This window comes from Bombina bombina, chromosome 1, assembly GCF_027579735.1.
Source record: "Bombina bombina isolate aBomBom1 chromosome 1, aBomBom1.pri, whole genome shotgun sequence".
NCBI classification, from domain to species: domain Eukaryota; kingdom Metazoa; phylum Chordata; class Amphibia; order Anura; family Bombinatoridae; genus Bombina; species Bombina bombina.
This window is the reverse complement of record NC_069499.1, coordinates 1,433,544,839-1,433,567,351: the sequence shown is the minus strand read 5'-3', so window position 1 is coordinate 1,433,567,351 and position 22,513 is coordinate 1,433,544,839. Positions and strand designations below refer to the sequence as shown.

The 22,513-nt window shown below is 41.3% G+C and overlaps 1 protein-coding gene across 1 annotated transcript in view; it reads left to right on the top strand.

Moving 5' to 3' along the window:
* The window catches only part of SETDB1 (SET domain bifurcated histone lysine methyltransferase 1), a 475,933-nt gene that overhangs the window by 37,414 nt on the left and 416,006 nt on the right, over positions 1–22,513 (top strand). The window contains exons 6-9 of the mRNA XM_053705493.1: positions 1,048–1,236; positions 1,659–1,860; positions 14,427–14,500; positions 17,948–18,138. Of these exons, the coding sequence (XP_053561468.1) occupies positions 1,048–1,236; positions 1,659–1,860; positions 14,427–14,500; positions 17,948–18,138 (656 nt within the window). The remainder of the gene's footprint in view (positions 1–1,047; positions 1,237–1,658; positions 1,861–14,426; positions 14,501–17,947; positions 18,139–22,513) is intronic.

The window sequence follows — 22,513 nt, the reverse complement described above, 5'->3', positions numbered from 1 at the left end:
AACTAAAGAAATACAATAAATACATGTAACTAAAGAAATACCATAAATACATGTAACAAAAGAAATACCATAAATACATGTAACAAAAGAAATACCATAAATACATGTAACAAAAGAAATACCATAAATACATGTAACAAAAGAAATACCATAAATACATGTAGCAAAAGAAATACCATAAATACATGTAACAAAAGAAATACCATAAATACATGTAACAAATTAAATGGATCTGTCACAAGTATGTGGTGTAACCAGCAGAACGAAGTTTAGTATAGAAATTGGACTAATTATTCCAGAGGCTTAAATACACGTTGGACAATATCAAAGTCACAACCCCTTTCTTGGGCGTTGAATTAATGTTGTAATGCAGTTTTTTTTTTAAACTTTCTGCTCCACTATGATATGGAGCAGTCCACTTATACCTTCCACTGTTACATCAAAAGAGTGCAGTGTTTTTAGATAACATTTTCTGTGCTTTTCTTCTGATTTAAAGTTGGTTTGGTATTTTATTTATTTATAAAATATTTTACCAGGAAGGATACATTGAGATTTCTCTCGTTTTCAAGTATGTCCTGGATGAGTCATTTACTTTAACATTTTGGTGCATGTTGATACCAACAAGCTAAAAATGAATCCATGGATTAAACTTTAAAGATGCCTGAAATGTTAGCATTGCATGTTTGCGTGCACGTTCACAGCTGCATTCAGCTGAAGACAAATGCTGAATAGCACCCTCCATGTATGGTAATCCTCTGGGGGGAGTTGAATTGAGACTTCTCATAGGGGGGTTATTGCAGGATTTTGATGAAACTACTTTTATAGTTACGCTATTCATTTATTATATTTTGTAACACTGTATTTATATTCTATTTTATGTCCCTTTTTAAATTAAATTACTTCTTCAGAGCTCTTGGCATTAGTCTAAATATTTTGAGAGTATACATTGTTGATTGTGAAGTGTCTCCTTCATAGGTGTGTGATAGACTATTAAGATAAAAACCATGGAAAAATTAAACCTTTTTATTATGCTTCTCTGTCATACAGATGGACCCCAGACTAGATTTTCCTCTCATCCCTCCTCCCCCACAAGCTCTGTTGCTGGATCCAATCAAGGTGTTAGTGTCACAAATGACATGAGTAAAGATGGAGACCTTGTAGTGGGGATGCGCATTCTTGGCAAGAAGCGGACCAAGACTTGGCACAAGGGAACACTAATCTCCATCCAGTGTGTTGGTGAGTTTTGCTTAACTAAGCCACATAGAGCCCTAAAACATGAAAAAATGTCATGTTTTATGTAAGGCTCCATGTAATTTTTCCTTATGCAAACAATGGTTTGTAATTTTGCTATCCACTAAATTGTAATTATAGAAGTCAAAATATTTTAGGACTACAATGTAACTGAAATAGGGCCTTTAGAGTTTATAAAAAATAAATAAATCCTGCTCTCATTCATTATAGCATGTAATTGTATTGCTATAGACCCTGTAACTCTGTGTTAAACTCTGCAATGGGATTAAACACATAGTTTAAGTACCACTCTGGAGCTGCAGAGAACTACTTAGACATATTTCATTGCAGTATCATCCAAACACAGTATATATACAAATAAGCCGACTTTTATGTTCTATATAAGTGATTCTGTTTCGTCATTATAGGCCCAGGAAAAAAATATAAAGTGAAGTTTGACAACAAAGGAAAGAGCTTGCTGTCCGGAAACCACATTGCTTATGACTGCCACCCTCCAGTGGAGAAACTTACTGTTGGGAGCAGAGTGGTGGCTAAGTATAAGGATGGGAATCAAGTATGGCTATATGCAGGAATTGTAGCTGAACCGCCCAGCGGTAAAAATAAAATGAGGTATGGTTTTATTTCAACAACCTCTTATGGGGACATGAAAGTTAAAATTAAAGGATGCATATAAAAACAATGTAACTTCAAATGAGCAGTGTTTTTTATAGTAAACTTCAAAATGATATCCATTTTTACAGTCCACTTTATCATGTGTCTGCCATCAGCCAATTACAAACACACATAAATATAAACTGAAAACTCTTGCACATGGTGCCTCAGAAAGTGTGCATACAGAAACACTGCACATTTTGATAATGGAAGTCAATTGGAATTTTTTTTTATATACTCTATCTGAATCATGAAAGTTTAATTTTGACCCTTTAAACTTTTATGGCTCAAATAAAACTTGCAATTTTTATAGACTTTTTAATTTACTTCTGTTATAAAATTCACTTTATTCCTGTGACATTTTTTGTGTGGAAAGCATACCTATATAGTCTCGGGGGGTGGGGGGGGGGGGCAATCACACTACTAGGAATTGGCTGGTGATTGGTTACCCACACATGACTATTATTGGCTCCCAGTAGTGTGTTGCTATTTTGTAGAGCACTTTAATTTGTTTCAGTTAATGTAGGCAATGATGCAATTTTCAAATGCTTCTAACACATTCAGAACATTTTTCTTTTTTCCACTTTAATGTTCCTTTACATGCTCTACAAAATATTTGTCATAGAATGCAAGTGTGTAGGAAAGGCATCTTACACTTACATTATTATTTAAATGAATATGGTCATTAGTTGGTTGCACTTAGGTATACACGGCCACAGCATTAGTTAAAGGGACATAATACTTATACAGTATGCTAAAAGCTGACAGGAAAATATCACCTGAGCCTCTCCATGTAAAAAAGGAAGATATTTCTCTTGTAAGGTGTATCCAGTCCACGGGTTCATCCATTACTTGTGGGATATTCTCCTTCCCAACAGGAAGTTGCAAGAAGACACCCACAGCAGAGCTGTCTATATAGCTCCTCCCCTAACTGCCACCCCCAGTCATTCTCTTGCAACTCTCGACAAGAAAGGAAGTATCAAGAGATATGTGGTGACTTAGTGTAGTTTTACCTGCAATCAAGAGTTTGTTATTTTTAAACGGTACCGGCGTTGTACTGTTTTACTCTCAGGCAGAAATTAGAAGAAGAATTCTGCCTGGAGGTTTGATGATCTTAGCGGTTTGTAACTAAGGTCCATTGCTGTTCTCACACATAACTGATGAATATGGGAAAACTTCAGTTGGGGGATTGGTCTGCAGTTTACCTGCTTTGAGGTATGTTCAGTATTTTTATTTCTAGAGAGATGAATAAGTTCTAGAAAATGCTGACAGAGCCTTGTGTATTTGAGGTAAGCCTGATGCAGTGATTTAACAGCGACTGGGATCATGCTTACAAAACAGGGTAATACTCATGTTAATAATCATATTACTTAGTGACAAAACGTTTACATGATTTCATAAATAGGACGTTTTTTCTCTGAGGGAGATAAGTCTTTATTTGGGGCCTAGTTTCCACATGGCTAGTCAGATACTCCTAGGAGTATTTTCTTAAGGCCCCTCTGACATCCAGTACATGGTGGGAGGGGCCTATTTTAGCACTCTAACTGTGCAGTTTTAATTCAGACTGAGACATCCAGTTAAGAAAATTTTTATACATCATGGTTTTATCCTCCAGCCTCTTGCATGCATAGCCCCAGTTACTGCTGCAGCGGCTTTTTGGTTTGAGTCTCTTGAGGAGGCTCTACAGGTGGAGACCCCGCTAGACGATATTCTAGACAGGATTAAAGCTCTTAAGTTAGCTAAATCCTTTCGGACGCTATTTTTCATTTAGCCAAGCTAACTGCTAAAAATTCAGGTTTTGCCATTTTGGCGCGTAGGGCGCTATGGCTTAAGTCCTGGTCAGCAGACGTTACTTCAAAGTCTAAGCTTCTTAACATCCCCTTCAAGGGACAGACCCTATTCGGGCCTGGTCTGAAGGAGATCATTTCTGATATTACTGGAGGAAAAGGTCACGCCCTTCCTCAGGATAGGTCCAATAAGTTAAGGACCAAACAGAATAATTTTCGTTCCTTTCGAAACTTCAAGAGTGGCGCAGCCTCAGTTTCCTCTAATGCAAAACAAGAGGAAAATCTCGCCCAGTCCAAACCAGTCTGGAGACCTAACCTGGCTTGGAACAAGGGGAAGCAGGCCAAGAAACCTGCGGCTGCCTCTAAGACAGCATGAAGGAGTAGCCCCCGATCCGGGACCGGATCTAGTAGGGGGCAGACTTTCTCTCTTCGCCCAGGCTTGGGCAAGAAATGTCCAGGATCCCTGGGCATTAGAGATTGTTTATCAGGGATATCTTTTGGACTTCAAAGCTTCATCTCCAAAGGGGAGATTTCATCTCACACAATTATCTGTAAACCAGATAAAGAGAGAGGCATTCTTACGTTGTGTTCAAGACCTACTGGTTATGGGAGTGATCCACCCAGTTCCAAGGGAGGAACAGGGGCAGGGCTTCTATTCAAATCTGTTTATAGTTCCCAAAAAAGAGGGAACTTTCAGACCAATCTTGGATCTCAAAATCCTAAACAAATTTCTCAGGGTCCAATCCTTCAAGATGGAGACTAACCAAACCATCCTCCCTATGATCCAGGAGGGTCAATATATGACTACTGTGGACTTAAAGGATGCTTATCTCCACATTCCGATTCACAGAGATCATCATCAGTTCCTTAGGTTCGCCTTCTTAGACAGGCGTTACCAGTTTGTGCCTCTTCCCTTCGTGTTAGCCACGGCACCAAGAATCTTTACGAAGGTTCTAGGGTCCCTACTGGCGGTTCTAAGGCCACGGGGCATAGCAGTGGCTCTTTACCTAGACGACATTCTGATACAGGCGTCGACTTTTGAAATCGCCAAGTCCCATACGGACATTGTTCTGGCCTTTCTGAGGTCTCACGGGTGGAAGGTGAACGAAGAAAAGAGTTCTCTCTCCACTCTCACAAGAGTTTCCTTCCTAGGAGCACTGATAGATTCAGTAGAAATGAAAATTTTTCTAACAGAGGTCAGGTTATCAAAGCTTCTAACTTCCTGCCGTGCTCTTCATTCCACTTCTCGGCCGTCAGTGGCTCAGTGTATGGAAGTAATCGGCCTAATGGTGTGCCCACCTACATCTCAGACCACTGCAACTTTGAATGCTCAGTGGAATGGGGACTACACAGATTTGTCCCCTCTGCTAAATCTGGATCGAGACCAGGGATTCTCTTCTCTGGTGGTTATCTCGGGTCCATCTGTCCAGGGGAATGAGTTTCCGCAGGCCAGAGTGGACTTATAGTGACCACAGATGCCAGCCTTCTGGGCTGGGGTGCGGTCTGGAACTCCCTGAAGGCTCAGGGTTCGTGGACTCATGAGGAAGCCCTCCTTCCGATAAACATTCTGGAACTGAGAGCGATATTCAATGCTCTTCAGGCTTGGCCTCAGCTAGCTGTGGTCAGGTTCTTCAGATTTCAGTCGGACAATATCACGACTGTAGCCTATATCAACCATCAGGGGGGAACAAGAAGCCCCCTGGCAATGTTGGAGGTTTCAAAGATAATTTTATGGGCAGAGGTTCACTCTTGCCATCTCTCAGCTATCCATATCCCAGGAGTAGAGAACTGGGAGGCGGATTTTCTAAGTCGGCAGACTTTTCATCCGAGGGAGTGGGAGCTCCATCCGGAGGTATTTGCCCAGCTGATTCAACTATGGGGCAAACCAGAACTGGATCTGATGGCGTCTCGTCAGAACGCCAAGCTTCCTTGTTACGGGTCCAGGTCAAGGGATCCCCAGGCAACGCTGATAGATGCTCTAGCAGTGCCGTGGTCCTTCAGCCTGGCTTATGTGTTCCCACCATTTCCTCTCCTCCCTCGTCTGATTGCCAAGATCAAGCAGGAGAGGGCTTCAGTGATTTTGATAGCACCTGCGGGGCCACGCATGACTTGGTATGCAGATCTGGTGGACATGTCATCCCTTCCACCATGGACTCTGTTGCTGAGGCAGGACCTTCTACTCCAAGGTCCATTCAAACATCCAAATCTAATTTCTCTGCGGCTGACTGCTTGGAGATTGAACGCTTGATTTTTTTCAAAACGTGGTTTCTCTGAGTCGGTCATTGATACCTTAATTCAGACTTGAAAGCCTGTCACCAGGAAAATCTATCATAAGATATGGTGTAAATATCTTCATTGGTGTGAATCCAAGGGTTACTCATGGAGTAAAATCAGGATTCCTAGGATATTATCCTTTCTCCAAGAAGGATTGGAGAAGGGATTGTCACCTAGTTCCTTAAAGGGACAGATTTCTGCTCTGTCTATTCTTTTGCACAAGCATCTGGCGGATGTTCCAGACGTTCAGGCGTTTTGTCAGGCTTTAGTTAGAATCAAGCCTGTGTTTAAACCTGTTGCTCCGCCATGGAGTTTAAATTTAGTTCTTAAAGTTCTTCAAGGGGTTCCGTTTGAACCTCTGCATTCCATAGATATCAAGCTTTTATCTTGGAAAGTTCTGTTTTTGGTAGCCATCTCTTCGGCTCGAAGAATTTCAGAGTTATCTGCCTTACAGTGTGATTCCCCTTATCTGATCTTCCATGCAGATAAGGTAGTTTCTTCTGTTATGTGTGATCAGTCCACGGGTCATCATTACTTCTGGGATATAACTCCTCCCCAACAGGAAATGCAAGAGGATTCACCCAGCAGAGCTGCATATAGCTCCTCCCCTCTACGTCAGTCCCAGTCATTCTCTTGCACCCAACGACTAGATAGGATGTGTGAGAGGACTATGGTGATTATACTTAGTTTTTATGACTTCAATCAAAAGTTTGTTATTTTAAAATAGCACCGGAGCGTGTTATTACTTCTCTGGCAGAGTTTGAGGAAGAATCTGACAGAGATTTTTTACTATGATTTTAACCGGAGTCGTTAAGATCATATTGCTGTTCTCGACCATCTGAGGGAGGTAAAGGCTTCAGATCAGGGGACAGCGGGCAGATGAATCTGCATTGAGGTATGTGGCAGTTTTTATTTTCTGAATGGAATTGATGAGAAAAGCCTGCCATACCGTTAAAATGACATGTATGTATACACTTCAGTATTCTGGGGATGGTATTTCACCGGAACTACTGTGTTAAAGGTCACTAATCCTTTTAATAACTATTCTCATGTTAAACGTTTTTGCTGGAATGTAGAATCGTTTACATTGCTGCGGTACTGTGTGAATAAATATTTGGGCATTATTTTCCACTTGGCAGTTTTTTGCTTTATTTGTGACAGTTTCGTTTCTCTTCACTGCTGTGTGGGAGAGGGAGGGGCCGTTTTTGGCGCTCTTTGCTACGCATCAAAAAATTCCAGTCAGCTACTTTTATATTTCCTGCATGATCCGGTTCATCTCTGACAGATCTCAGGGGTCTTCAAACTTCTTTGAAGGGAGGTAAATTCTCTCAGCAGAGCTGTGAGAATTCTTATAGTGACTGTGTATAAAAAACGTTGTTTTGTTTTCTTATGTACAAATTTAATTAGTGTTGTTTTTTACTAATGGGAACAAACCTTTGCTAAAAGTTGTGTTGTTTTAAAGTTTGATGCAATAACTGTTTTTCAGTTCATTATTTCAACTGTCATTTAATCGTTAGTACCTCTTTGAGGCACAGTGCGTTTTTTTTGCTAAAAAGATTATAACCAAGTTGTAAGTTTTCTTGCTAGTGTGTTAAACATGTCTGACTCAGAGGAAGATATCTGTGTCATTTGTTCCAATGCCAAGGTGGAGCCCAATAGAAATTTATGTACTAACTGTATTGATGCTACTTTAAATAAAAGTCAATCTGTACAATGTGAACAAATTTCACCAAACAGCGAGGGGAGAGTTATGCCGACTAACTCGCCTCACGCGACAGTACCTGCATCTCCCGCCCGGGAGGTGCGTGATATTTTGGCGCCTAGTACATCTGGGCGGCCATTACAGATAACATTACAAGATATGGCTACTGTTATGACTGAAGTTTTGTCTAAATTACCTGAACTAAGAGGCAAGCGTGATCACTCTGGGGTGAGAACAGAGTGCGCTGACAATGCTAGGGCCATGTCTGATACTGCGTCACAGCTCGCAGAGCATGAGGACGGAGAGCTTCATTCTGTGGGTGACGGTTCTGATCCAAACAGATTGGACTCAGATATTTCAAATTTTAAATTTAAATTGGAGAACCTCCGTGTACTACTAGGGGAGGTCTTAGCAGCTCTCAACGATTGTAACACTGTTGCAATACCAGAGAAACTGTGTAGGTTGGATAAATACTTTGCGGGTACCCGGCGAGTACTGACGTTTTTCCTATACCTAAGAGACTAACTGAAATTGTTACTAAGGAGTGGGATAGACCCGGTGTGCCGTTCTCACCCCCTCCAATATTTAGAAAGATGTTTCCAATAGACGCCACCACTCGGGACTTATGGCAAACGGTCCCCAAGGTGGAGGGAGCAGTTTCTACTTTAGCTAAGCGTACCACTATCCCGGTGGAGGATAGCTGTGCTTTCTCAGATCCAATGGATAAAAAATTAGAGGGTTACCTTAAGAAAATGTTTGTTCAACAAGGTTTTATATTACAACCCCTTGCATGTATCGCGCCGATTACGGCTGCGGCAGCATTTTGGATTGAGTCGCTTGAAGAGAACCTTAGTTCCTCTACGCTAGACGACATTACGGACAGGCTTAGAGTCCTTAAACTAGCTAATTCTTTCATTTCGGAGGCCGTAGTACATTTAACCAAACTTACGGCTAAGAACTCAGGATTCGCCATACAGGCACGCAGGGCACTGTGGCTAAAATCCTGGTCAGCTGATGTTACTTCTAAGTCCAAATTACTTAATATACCTTTCAAGGGGCAGTCCTTATTCGGGCCCGGTTTGAAAGAAATTATCGCTGACATTACGGGAGGTAAGGGCCACGCCCTACCTCAAGACAAGGCCAAAGCTAAGGCTAGACAGTCTAATTTTCGTCCCTTTCGGAATTTCAAAACAGGAGCAGCATCAACCTCCACTGCACCAAAACAGGAAGGAGCTGTTGCTCGTTACAGGCAAGGCTGGAAGCCTAACCAGTCCTGGAACAAAAGCAAGCAGGCCAGGAAACCTGCTGCTGCCCCAAAGACAGCATGAACCGAGAGCCCCCGATCCGGGACCGGATCTAGTAGGGGGCAGACTCTCTCTCTTCGCCCAGGCCTGGGCAAGAGATGTTCAGGATCCCTGGGCACTAGAGATCATATCTCAGGGATACCTTCTAGACTTCAAATTATCTCCCCCAAGAGGGAGATTTCATCTGTCAAGGTTGTCAACAAACCAGATAAAGAAAGAAGCGTTTCTACGCTGCGTACAAGATCTGTTAACAATGGGAGTGATCCATCCGGTTCCGTGGTCGGAACAAGGACAAGGGTTCTACTCAAACCTGTTTGTGGTTCCCAAAAAAGAGGGAACTTTCAGGCCAATCTTAGATTTAAAGACTCTAAACAAATTCCTAAGAGTTCCATCGTTCAAAATGGAAACTATTCGGACAATCTTACCCATGATCCAAGAGGGTCAGTACATGACCACAGTGGATTTAAAGGATGCTTACCTTCACATACCGATCCACAAAGATCATCACCGGTATCTAAGGTTTGCCTTCTTAGACAGGCACTACCAGTTTGTAGCTCTTCCATTCGGATTGGCTACGGCTCCAAGAATCTTCACAAAGGTTCTGGGTGCCCTTCTAGCGGTACTAAGACCGCGAGGGATTTCGGTAGCTCCGTACCTAGACGACATTCTAATACAAGCTTCAAGCTTTCAAACTGCCAAGTCTCATACAGAGTTAGTTCTGGCATTTCTAAGGTCGCATGGATGGAAAGTGAACGAAAAGAAGAGTTCTCTCTTTCCTCTCACAAGAGTTCCATTCTTGGGGACTCTTATAGATTCTGTAGAAATGAAGATTTACCTGACAGAAGACAGGTTAACAAAACTTCAAAATGCATGCCGCGTCCTTCATTCCATTCAACACCCGTCAGTAGCTCAATGCATGGAGGTGATCGGCTTAATGGTAGCGGCAATGGACATAGTACCTTTTGCACGCCTACACCTCAGACCGCTGCAATTATGCATGCTAAGTCAGTGGAATGGGGATTACTCAGATTTGTCCCCTACTCTGAATCTGAATCAAGAGACCAGAAATTCTCTTCTATGGTGGCTTCATCGGCCACACCTGTCCAGGGGAATGCCATTCAGCAGGCCAGACTGGACAATTGTAACAACAGACGCCAGCCTACTAGGTTGGGGCGCTGTCTGGAATTCTCTGAAGGCTCAGGGACTATGGAATCAGGAGGAGAGTCTCCTTCCAATAAACATTCTGGAATTGAGAGCAGTTCTCAATGCCCTTCTGGCTTGGCCCCAGTTAATAACTCGGGGGTTCATCAGGTTTCAGTCGGACAACATCACGACTGTAGCTTACATCAACCATCAGGGAGGGACAAGAAGCTCCCTAGCAATGATGGAAGTATCAAAGATAATTCGCTGGGCAGAGTCTCACTCTTGCCACCTGTCAGCAATCCACATCCCGGGAGTGGAGAACTGGGAGGCGGATTTCTTGAGTCGCCAGACTCTTCATCCGGGGGAGTGGGAACTTCATCCGGAGGTCTTTGCCCAAATACTTCGACGTTGGGGCAAACCAGAGATAGATCTCATGGCGTCTCGCCAGAACGCCAAACTTCCTCGCTACGGGTCCAGATCCAGGGATCCGGGAGCAGTTCTGATAGATGCTTTGACAGCACCTTGGAACTTCAGGATGGCTTATGTGTTTCCACCCTTCCCGCTGCTTCCTCGATTGATTGCCAAAATCAAACAGGAGAGAGCATCAGTAATTCTAATAGCACCTGCTTGGCCACGCAGGACTTGGTATGCAGATCTAGTGGACATGTCATCCTGTCCGCCTTGGTCTCTACCTCTAAGACAGGACCTTCTGATACAGGGTCCATTCAAACATCAAAATCTAACTTCTCTGAAGCTGACTGCTTGGAAATTGAACGCTTGATTTTATCAAAACGTGGTTTTTCTGAGTCGGTTATTGATACCCTGATTCAGGCTAGGAAGCCTGTTACCAGAAGGATTTACCATAAAATATGGCGGAAATACCTATACTGGTGCGAATCCAAAGGTTACTCCTGGAGTAAGGTTAGGATCGCTAGGATATTGTCTTTTCTACAAGAAGGTTTAGAAAAGGGTTTATCAGCTAGTTCTTTAAAGGGACAGATTTCAGCTCTGTCCATCTTGTTACACAGACGGCTGTCAGAAAATCCAGACGTCCAGTCCTTTTGTCAGGCTTTAGCTAGGATCAAGCCTGTGTTTAAAGCTGTTGCTCCACCATGGAGTTTAAACTTAGTTCTTAACGTTTTACAGGGTGTTCCGTTTGAACCCCTTCATTCCATTAATATAAAAATGTTATCTTGGAAAGTTCTGTTTTTAATGGCTATTTCCTCGGCTCGAAGAGTCTCTGAGTTATCAGCCTTACATTGTGATTCCCCTTATCTGATTTTTCACTCAGACAAGGTAGTTCTGCGTACTAAACCTGGGTTCTTACCTAAGGTAGTCACTAACAGGAACATCAATCAAGAGATTGTTGTCCCATCCTTGTGTCCAAATCCTTCTTCAAAGAAGGAACGTCTTTTACACAATCTGGATGTAGTTCGTGCCCTCAAGTTCTACTTGCAGGCAACTAAAGATTTTCGCCAAACTTCTTCCTTGTTTGTCGTTTACTCTGGACAGAGGAGAGGTCAAAAAGCTTCTGCTACCTCTCTCTCTTTTTGGCTTCGTAGCATAATACGTTTAGCCTATGAGACTGCTGGACAGCAGCCTCCTGAAAGAGTTACAGCTCACTCCACTAGAGCTGTGGCTTCCACTTGGGCCTTTAAGAATGAGGCCTCTGTTGAACAGATTTGCAAGGCTGCAACTTGGTCTTCGCTTCATACTTTTTCCAAATTTTACAAATTTGACACTTTTGCTTCTTCGGAGGCTATTTTTGGGAGAAAGGTTCTTCAGGCAGTGGTTCCTTCTGTATAATGAGCCTGCCTATCCCTCCCGTCATCCGTGTACTTTTGCTTTGGTATTGGTATCCCAGAAGTAATGATGACCCGTGGACTGATCACACATAACAGAAGAAAACATAATTTATGCTTACCTGATAAATTCCTTTCTTCTGTTGTGTGATCAGTCCACGGCCCGCCCTGTTTTAAGGCAGGTAAATATCTTTTAAATTATACTCCAGTCACCACTTCACCCTTGGTTACTCCTTTCTCGTTGATTCTTGGTCGAATGACTGGGACTGACGTAGAGGGGAGGAGCTATATGCAGCTCTGCTGGGTGAATCCTCTTGCATTTCCTGTTGGGGAGGAGTTATATCCCAGAAGTAATGATGACCCGTGGACTGATCACACAACAGAAGAAAGGAATTTATCAGGTAAGCATAAATTATGTTTTTGCGTACCAAACCTGGGTTTCTTCCTAAGGTGGTATCTAATAAGAATATCAATCAGGAGATTGTTGTTCCATCTCTGTGTCCTAATCCTTCTTCAAAGAAGGAACGTCTATAACACAATCTTGACATGGTTCGTGCTTTAAAATTTTATTTACAAGCTACTAAGGATTTTCGTCAAACATTTGCATTGTTTGTTGTCTACTCTGGACAGAGGAAAGGCCAAAAGGCTTCGGCATCTTCTCTTTCTTTTTGGCTGAGAAGTATAATCCGTTTAGCTTATGAGACTGCTGGCCAGCAGCCTCCTGAAAGAATTACAGCTCATTCCACTAGAGCGGTAGCTTCCACATGGGCTTTTAAAAATGAGGCCTCTGTTGAACAGATTTGTAAGGCAGCGACTTGGTCTTCGCTTCATACTTTTTCTAATTTCTACAAATTTGATACTTTTGCTTCCTCAGAGGCTATTTTTGGGAGAAAGGTCTTGCAGGCAGTGGTGCCTTCCGTTTAAGTTCCTGCCTTGTCCCTCCCTTCATCCGTGTCCTAAAGCTTTGGTATTGGTATCCCACAAGTAATGGATGAACCCGTGGACTGGATACACCTTACAAGAGAAAACGAAATTTATGCTTACCTGATAAATTTCTTTCTCTTGTGGTGTATCCAGTCCACGGCCCGCCCTGTCACTTTAAGGCAGGTGTTTTTTTATTATTAAACTACAGTCACCACTGCACCCTATAGTTTCTCCTTTTTCTTGCTTGTCTTCGGTCGAATGACTGGGGGTGGCAGTTAGGGGAGGAGTTATATAGAAAGCTCTGCTGTGGGTGTCCTCTTGCAACTTCCTGTTGGGAAGGATAATATCCCACAAGTAATGGATGAACCCGTGGACTGGATACACCACAAGAGAGAAATTTATCAGGTAAGCATAAATTTTGTTTTTACCTCACAATCTCCTCAGCTCAGCAGAGTAAGTTCTATATAAAAAGTTATACTCAGCTGCTGCCCAGCTGCAGGTAAAACAAAATTTTTTTAGAAATGAACAGCAGCCAATCCGCATCAGCAATGCTAAGGTCATGAACTCTTTTACTGTGATCTCATGAGATTTCACTTAACTCTCATGAGATTTCATAGTAAACTTCCTTAAACTGAATAGGGAAATAAGATGAGTGTGCACAAAGCTCACTCCCTTGCCTGTCCCGAGACAGACATATACGGATTTGCTGCTTAGAAGTCCTTTACAATGGGATCTGTCTACTGAAGAATTTTTATTAAAGATGGTAAGGTGATATTTTCTAGTCGGCTTTTTACAGCTATGCTGCATCACTTTCAAGCAGGGGCGAAACTAACAAGGGGTGCAGAGGTCGCAATTGTGACTGGGCCCCCAAGGGTGGGGGCTCAGCTTTAAAAAAAACAAAAAAAAGTTGACCTGCCACTGCCTGCACTGATGATATGTGAGTGTGACATGATGCTTCACTAGTGTCTCTGACTACAGGGGTTAGTGTTTCTGTTTTACCCATTGGTGTTTACGTGTGTGTGTATGTATGGGACTGTGTGTGTACTTATGCATGTATGTTTGTGGAACCAGCAAATTACAGACCTTGTTACTACAGCATGGGTGGAGGGGGTAAACAGTTTCACTATACAGTACCACTATATACAGTATGGGGGGGCTGGACCATGTCAGACTACTGTGGTCACTTTATAAAGTACTGGGGTGGGTAGGGTAAGGCCAGCCATCTCACCGGCAGATTACAGACTGTCACTGACTCACTATATACAGTACTGGTGGGTTAAACAGTGTCACTATATACAGTAATAGGGGATTAGACCATTTTACAGACTGTGGGCACAGGGTACCTCCTTTTGCAGACATGTAATCTGATTCACATTTTTTTTCTGCCTTAAAAGTAAAATAAATAAATAAATAAATGTATCAAATTCACTTTTTTTTGGGGGGGGGGGCCCTTCTAAGATTCTTGCACCTGGACCTTGTGGTTTCTAGTTATGCCTCTGCAAATGTTTCAACATTTGGGTATCATGACCCTTTAAACATTGGGTGGTAATATGTTTTATTTTTATTATTTATAACTTCTATTTTACAGGTTTCTCATATTTTTTGATGATGGATATGCTTCATATGTTACCCAGTCAGAGCTGTACCATGTCTGCAGGCCATGTGAGTTCTAATATTTAGTTTTTAGATACAACTTTCAAAACACTAATAACCAGTGCTTTGCTTAAATGTTTTGCAATGAATAACATTCTGTACTATAAATGTAATGCTAAATACAATATTACACGGACTATAAACATAACATTAAACCGAAGGAGTAATAACATAGCTTAATTTAAGTAATATCTCAATTGATGGTAAAGTAAAATGGAGTAGGAAAATATAACAATCTCCTTGAGTAATGACACAATGGACACTGCAGTTCCATATGTCAGTATTTAACAAATGTTATCCAAATCTTTAAAACCAGAAGTAAGGTTTGAAAGCGACATAAATGCTAATTTTAATGTTGTATTCAAAGCAAAGATTATCTTGAGAACAATAAGCAGATTTATTTTCTGTTTAAATATTTAAAAAATATTAAAGGGATATGAAACCCAAATTATTGTTTCATGATTTAGAGAGAGAATACAATTTTATACAACTTTGCAATAAGTCTATTGTCTAATATGCTTCATTCTCTTTGTATCCTTTATTGAAGAATCAGCATCATTGCACTACTGATAGCTAGCTGAACATATATAAACACCAATAATATGAGGCAAATATGTGCAGCCACCAATCAGCAGCTCCTAAGCCTACCTAGGAATCCATATCAATAAAAAATATCAAGAGAACAAAACTAATTAGATACTAGAAGTAAATTGGAAAGTTTTTTTTAAAATCACATGCTCTATCTAAATCGTGAAAGAAAGTTTAAATATTGAAAGAAGTTTAAAGGGACGGTCAACACTTGCGGTAACATAATTTGCTATTGAAAAATAATTACCGAAGATCCGCCTGCACTATACCCCTTCTGCCTTGCCGCCTTGCTTCTGTACTGATCACCGTCGCTAACTTCTCTAATACCAGGTAAATATGGCAGCCGAACTCCCCCCGTTACGTAGCTGCCTTCTTCTTCAAATGACCAGCAAATCAGAATCCAATCCTCGGTCAGAAATTGCACGCGCGTGCAATTTCTGACCGAGGATTGGATTCTGATTTGCTGGTCATTTGAAGAAGAAGGCAGCTACGTAACGGTGGGGGGAGTTCGGCTGCCATATTTACCTGGTATTAGAGAAGTTAGCGACGGTGATTAGTACAGAAGCAAGGCGGAAGGGGTATAGTGCAGGCGGATCTTCGTTTTTTATTTTTCAATAGCAAATAATGTTACCGCAAGTGTTGACTGTCCCTAAATCAGTGGGTGACATGTTGTAACCTAGGTTTCCTGCTCTGCATAGGCCATTTAGGGAAGGTTTTAAATGGATTTATTTTATTTTTATTGAGCATAGCCAAAGAATGATAAAGCATAAATAAAACAAGACATTTTGCGTCACGCAGGACTATCATGTGCATAGGCAGTTAAAAGTGAAAAGCCAACACAACATCGCAACAAATATTTCTTGAAATGTTGCATACATACTTTCAACCTTACTCTGAGGAATAATTTGTGTTTAAATGAAAACTGACAAGTTTGGCTCTTTTTTTCCTATTTTTATACCCCCGTATCTCTGAGAACAAGACCCTACTGGTTCTGAGATACAGACCCGTAACTAAAGAAAGGAAAAAAATAAAAATATATATATGTATAATTGGAGAGAAAGGCCGAGCAGGATGTGCTGGTATCAACAACCCTGCCCCTGCGTGGGGTTCTCTCGACTTAGCCTAATGGATTTCTCTGTAGTTCCTAATCCAAATATATGGGAATACATCTAACCGTACAAGTTCTGCAAAGCTAATGGAGGAAACAAATGGAGACAGAATCTGCCCCTGCAACGAAATTGGGTATGACTTAATTATAGGAGCCCATACTGCCAGAAACTTTTTAATTCTTTTCTCAGAGACCGGATATAAATGAAAAGATTCATATATGATTTGCGCTTGAATTCCCTTCAAAATTTGCGCCAAAAGCATATGAGGAAGGTCCGCTCTGGAGTTAGAGCAACGTGAACACACTACCAATTTGTTTGGATAACATTTAGATAGTTTAAGCAGAGTAAATAAAAATCATTAATTTCAATATTTAGCTACAGAGATAAGACTTTGTATAATCTTTTCTCGATCTATTGTAGGGATAATGGGTAACCATAGATTACATAATTTGTCTACGGCTAATATGCTTTGTTTAGTAAGCATAATATCGTACATTAGGGAAATCGATGCATCCCCTGCTATACATTTCTGGATACATGGTTTTAAATGGATTATAGCCAATGACTGTGTAGGACATAGCAGTGTTAAGTCTGGAGCCTGTGCTTCCACTTTAAAGAGGATAAGGAAAGACCACAATTTGCAATATATTTTTCAGAATTTTGTCCCCTTTCCCTGTAATTTATCGCTGCAAAGTGTTTTTACTACATATAATTATTCATTTTATATAACAATCTCAATGTCCCTTTATGGAATTTGGTTCCCTATCCTGAGCTATAATGAGGAATACATGTAGAAAAATAAGTTTTCTTTCATGCAGTGGTGAGAGTCCACAAGCTTTGACGTGCGGGATTAAATTCCCGCCACTGGGAGGAGGCAAGGAACCCCAACAACAAAAGCTTTAAAAACCCTCCCACCTCCCTGTATAGCTCATTACATCACAAAGAGAGGCGGACTTTGAGAGTATTACACACAGACTAACTACACAATTACCTTTAGCAAACGAGCGCCAAGCATTGAGCTACTTAGCAAATAAGAATGTTATAGCTTTGTGTTTCTCGTATAGTACTATGCCTATAGTGATTATTTTTAATGTATCACATGTTTTAATAAAGTGGAACACCCTGCTACCTTTGGGTCTATCTGTTTGAGCTCTATCTGTTGGTCATTTCTGTCCTTTGCTTTTCAGGGTGGGGGGAAGCTTATAGCCACATTTTATATTCATGTTTTACTGGAATTATCTAGTATGCCACCATGTTTGTGAGCATATATATTTGTCCTGTTTAATACAGTATGTTGATACACTCTCGTGCTTCTGTCTTTAGTTTTGTTAGCTATCGTCTTGGCAAGCTATGTGGTAGGGGAGACTCCACTTTCCCTTTTCCTGCACATTCTAATAGTTTGATAGTGACCTCATGGGTTATCTGCTTTCTAGTATTGATGTTACTTTTTGTGACTCCTTTTCACCCCCTCCTTTTCTTGAAGTGGTGGTAGCTTGATGTTAACACAATGCTCACGCATAACCTTCGTTGTGTAGCTCAGTGGTTAAAGGGAAGATTTAACAGCATGTACACTTTCTTCTTTCCAGATTTAAAACATAGATTTATTGTAACTAAAATACTGTTGTATCCCTTTAACACTGTTTAGCAGTACAGTGCAGCTGACAGGCAGTGGGTTATTTTGTTTTAGGCGTCAAATGCCTAACTTACCATTTGCACCGCTGACATCATAACACAACTAAACTTATCTTTTCCTTTCCAGTGCCCAAAACCTGGGAAGACATTGAAGATGTCTCGTGTAGGGAATTTATTGCTGAATATGTTGGTGCCTACCCAAATAGGCCCATGGTTCTGCTTAAGAATGGCCAGCTGATCAAGACAGAATGGGAGGGGACTTGGTGGAAGTCTAAGGTGGAAGAAGTAGATGGCAGCCTTGTGAAGATTCTCTTCCTTGTGAGTAAAAATTATCCGCTTATTGGGGACTTTAAAAATCCAGTTTAATTATGACATATAGAAGTGTGGTACTGTGGTTAATATTGTCTTAAAGGGACACTGAACACAATTTTTTTTTCTTCATGATTCAGATAGAGCATGCAATTTTAAGCAAATTTCTAATTTACTCCTATTATCAATTTTTCTTTGTTCTCTTGCTATCTTTATTTGAAAAAGAAGAAATCTAAGCTAAGGAGCCAGCAATTTTTTGTTTCAGACCATGGACAGCACTTTGTTTATTGGTGCTGTCCAATTAGCAAGGACAACCCAATTTGTTCACCAAAAAATGGGCCGGCATCTAAACTTACATTCTTGCTTTTCAAATAAACATACCAAGAAAATTTGGTAATAGGAGTAAATTAGAAAGTTGCTTAAAATTGCATGATCTATCTGAATCACAAAAGAAAAAATTTGGGTTCAGTGTCCCTTTAACTTCATTTTGCTAGATTACTGGTTGCAGCAGATCACAGTAGTTTGCTGGATACTTTAAAAGGACATTAAAATGCTGTGCACTACTACAAAAATTACAAGAAATGGGTCAAATATTCATTGAAAGAGGTTTACCCCCAAAATTAATTGATGAAGACATAAATATAATTCTACCCATCCATAGAGCAGTGCTTGACAAATCTGTTTAAAAATTAACAGCCAGATATATTTTTATGAGCCAGATAGGGGTATATGTATATAGATATATGGAGAATAACCCAAAAAGTTAGGAGCCAGGGGTAAAAATCTAGGAGCCTAGTGGCTCCTGTGTTTGTTGAGCTCTGCCTAGAGGGTCTTTTTGTATTAAAATATTGATATCATTAAGAAGCATGAGGATAGACTTGTATTTGTCACAATACTCGAATAAGTCATCTGGTTCAGAAAATTATTAAAGGAATTTTTGACCCATTTCTTGTAATCTCAATTTAGTCGTTTCCTCTCTTGTGACTATACGTCTCACCCTCAGAAACTGACTGCTGGGTAGAGACCTAATTAAAGAGGGATAATGTGCACTCGTAAAATGCAACAAATTGTTACGATCTGTCCTTTTTTTCTATAAAGGTCAGTAATCAAGTTAGTACTATTTTTCAATTCTGTAGTATCCAAGAAGTCTAATCTAGTGTCACTCCATGTGAGTTTAAAGGGACAGTCTACTTCAGAATTTTTTTTGTTTGTTGAAAAAGATAGATAATCCCTTTTTCTTTTACAAGATATGACGAATCCACGAATTTCATCCTTATGGGGTATCGCCTCCTGGTCAGCAGGAGGAGGCAAAGAGCACCACAGCAGAGCTGTATATATAGCTCCTCCCACTCCAGTCATTCTCTTTGCCTGCGTTAGTGATAGGAGAGAGGTAAAGTGAGGTGTTAGTTTAGATTCTTCAATCAAGAGGTTTTTTATCTTTTAAATGGTGCCAGTGAGTACTATTTTTCTCAGGGTAGACAGAAATTGTCATTCAGTGACTCCCCAAGAAAGTTGGAGACATGTTATTTGCTGCCCTGATGATGATGATCTTAGCAGACATTATCTAAGATCCTGCTTGTTCCCACAGCTCGGCTGAAGGTGATAAAAAGAACATCTTCATTGTGTGGGACCATGTCATGCTGCGCTCAGCATTGAGGTATGTTCAGTCATTTGCTTCTGGGGAAACTAAGAGTATCAGAACAGACTGACATTAATTCCCTATACCGGGGAGGGGTAATCAGTATGCACAGTGTAAAATGAAATAGTGTGCCTGGGGTTCCCCTCTCTATTGGGTACTATCAACTGTGTTTTTTTTTTCAGTAAACTGATGCGTGATTCAGTATACTATGTTGTGGGCTGACGCTGGGAGATTGTTCCCCAAGGGCTAACGTTATCTGTGGTGAAACTTATGACTGGTCAGGGGAGTGTGTGTTATTTGAGGGGCACATTGGCGGTTCTCTTTATTTTGGTTTATGAGGTTAAACCAACTTTTTTTTTTTTCCAATGTGGTTTCTCTACTGGGGATTGATTTATGCCCACGATGGGCAGGGCCTGGCTTTGCACGCTTAGCCGCGCATTTGTCTTCCGGATCCTCGATCGACAGGAGGTCTCTGGTGTCACAACTTCACAAACAGACTTGGGAGCGCTGCTCACGGGAACATTCTCTATCTTCTGGGGGCAGGTAGGCGCCGCAGCAGAGCTGTGGCGAGGAGCAAGTGTCAAAAGTTTGGTTATACCTTCACGCATAGCTGAACTGGGCAAACGCAGTAATATTTGCTAAGTTTTTTTATAGTGCTCCCTATTGTTGCATAGTTAAAAAAAAAAATTATTGCGGTTCATTTTTTAAAGACACAGTAGGCTTCATTTTATTCCAAAAAATTTCTATAACTTTTGATTTTCAAAATTAATTTTTATTAAGTGAAGACGATCAATATTGCTAGTTTGTTTGTCATGGCTGAGCTTCTGGAAAGTACCTGTTCTATGTGTTTAGATGCCAATGTGGAACCCCCTATTACTTTTTGTCCCTCATGTACTGAGAGGGCTTTACAATTTAAAGAACACATTTTCTTTAATGGAAGTATATCTAAGGATGTTTCTCAGACCGATGAGACTCAGGGTATGCCGCAACTTCCTCCCCTAGCGTCACAACCTTTAACGTCCGCCCAAGTGACGCAGTGTTCTTCAACTGCATCTACTTCATTTACTCTGAAGGATATGGCTGCAGTTATGTCATCCACTCTTACAGAAGTTTTATCTAAGTTGCCAGTGTTACAAGGCAAACGCAGCAGGGCAGAAGCCCATGTGGCCCCTGTCTCCGATGTACCCTCCCAGGGCTCTGAAATGGGGGGGGGGGGGGGGGTAGGGCGACTCTGTCTGAGGGGGAACTGTCTGACTCAGGAAGTGCATTGCCCCAGACAGATTCGGACGTCATGTCTTTCAGATTTAAACTTGAACACCTCCGTCTGTTTCTGCGAGAGGTTTTGATGACTCTGGACGACTGTGACTCTATTGTGGTCCCACCAGAGAAATTGTGTAAGATGGACAAATACTTAGAGATTCCTTCTTATTCCAATGTTTTTCCGGTTCCTAAGAGAATTTCGGAAATTGTTGCTAGGGAATGGGGAAGACCGGGTATCCCGTTCTCTCGTTCCCCTATTTTTAAGAAAATGTACCCTATAGCTAACACCGTTCGGGACTCTTGGCAGACGGTCCCTAAGGTGGAGGGATTTATCTCCACTCTGGCGAAGTGTACGACTATTCCTATCGAGGACAGTTGTGCTTTCAAAGACCCCATGGATAAGAAGTTGGAGGGTCTTCTCAAGAAACTATACGTTTATCAAGGGTTTTTATTGCAACCAGCGGCCTGCATTGTAACAGTTACGACTGCGGAAGCTTTTTGGTTTGAAGCTCTAGAAGAGTCTCTTAGGACTGAGACTTCTTTGGAAGAAATACAAGATAGAATTAAGGCCCTTAAGCTGGCTACTTCTTTTATTACGGATGCTGCCTTTCAGATCACCAAATTGGCAGCTAAGAGTTCGGGATTCTCCATCTTAGCATGGAGAGCCCTATGGTTTAAATCTTGGTCTGCGGATGTGTCCTCTAAATCCAAGCTTTTGGCTATTCCTTTCAAAGGAAAGACCCTATTCGGGCCTGACTTGAAAGAAATCATTTCTGACATTAGGGGAGGTAAGGGTCACCTCCTCCCTCAAGATAAGACATCTAAACAAAGGGGACGACAGAGTAATTTTTGTTCCTTTCGCAATTTCAAAGGAGTCACCCCTCCCTCTTCCGCTAAGCAGGAAGGGAATTAATCACAAGCCAAGTCCACCTGGAGACCCAACCAGGCTTGGAACAAGGGTAAACAACCCAAGAATCCCGCTGCTGCTCCCAAGACAGCATGAAGGGACGGCCTCCGATCCGGGACCGGATCTAGTAGGGGGCAGACTTTCTCTCTTTCTCCAGGCTTGGATAAGAGACGTTCAGGATCCCTGGACATTAGAAATCGTGTCTCAAAGGTATCAGTTGGAGTTCAGAAATTCCTTCCCAAGGGAAAGGTTTCTTCTTTCACGATTGTCTGTAGACCAGATAAAAAGAGAGGCGTTCTTACGTTGTGTAAAAGACCTCTCTACTATGGGAGTAATTTGTCCCGTTCCGGAACAGGGGCAGGGATTTTACTGAAATCCTTTTTGTGGTTCCCAAAAAAGAGGGAACGTTCCGACCCATTTTAGATCTCAAGAGTCTAAACAAGTTTCTCAGAGTTCCATCCTTCAAGATGGAGACTATTCGGACAATTCTTCCATTGATCCAGGAGGGTCAATATATGACTACCGTGGACTTAAAGGATGCATATCTTCATATTCCTATCCACAGAGATCATCACCAG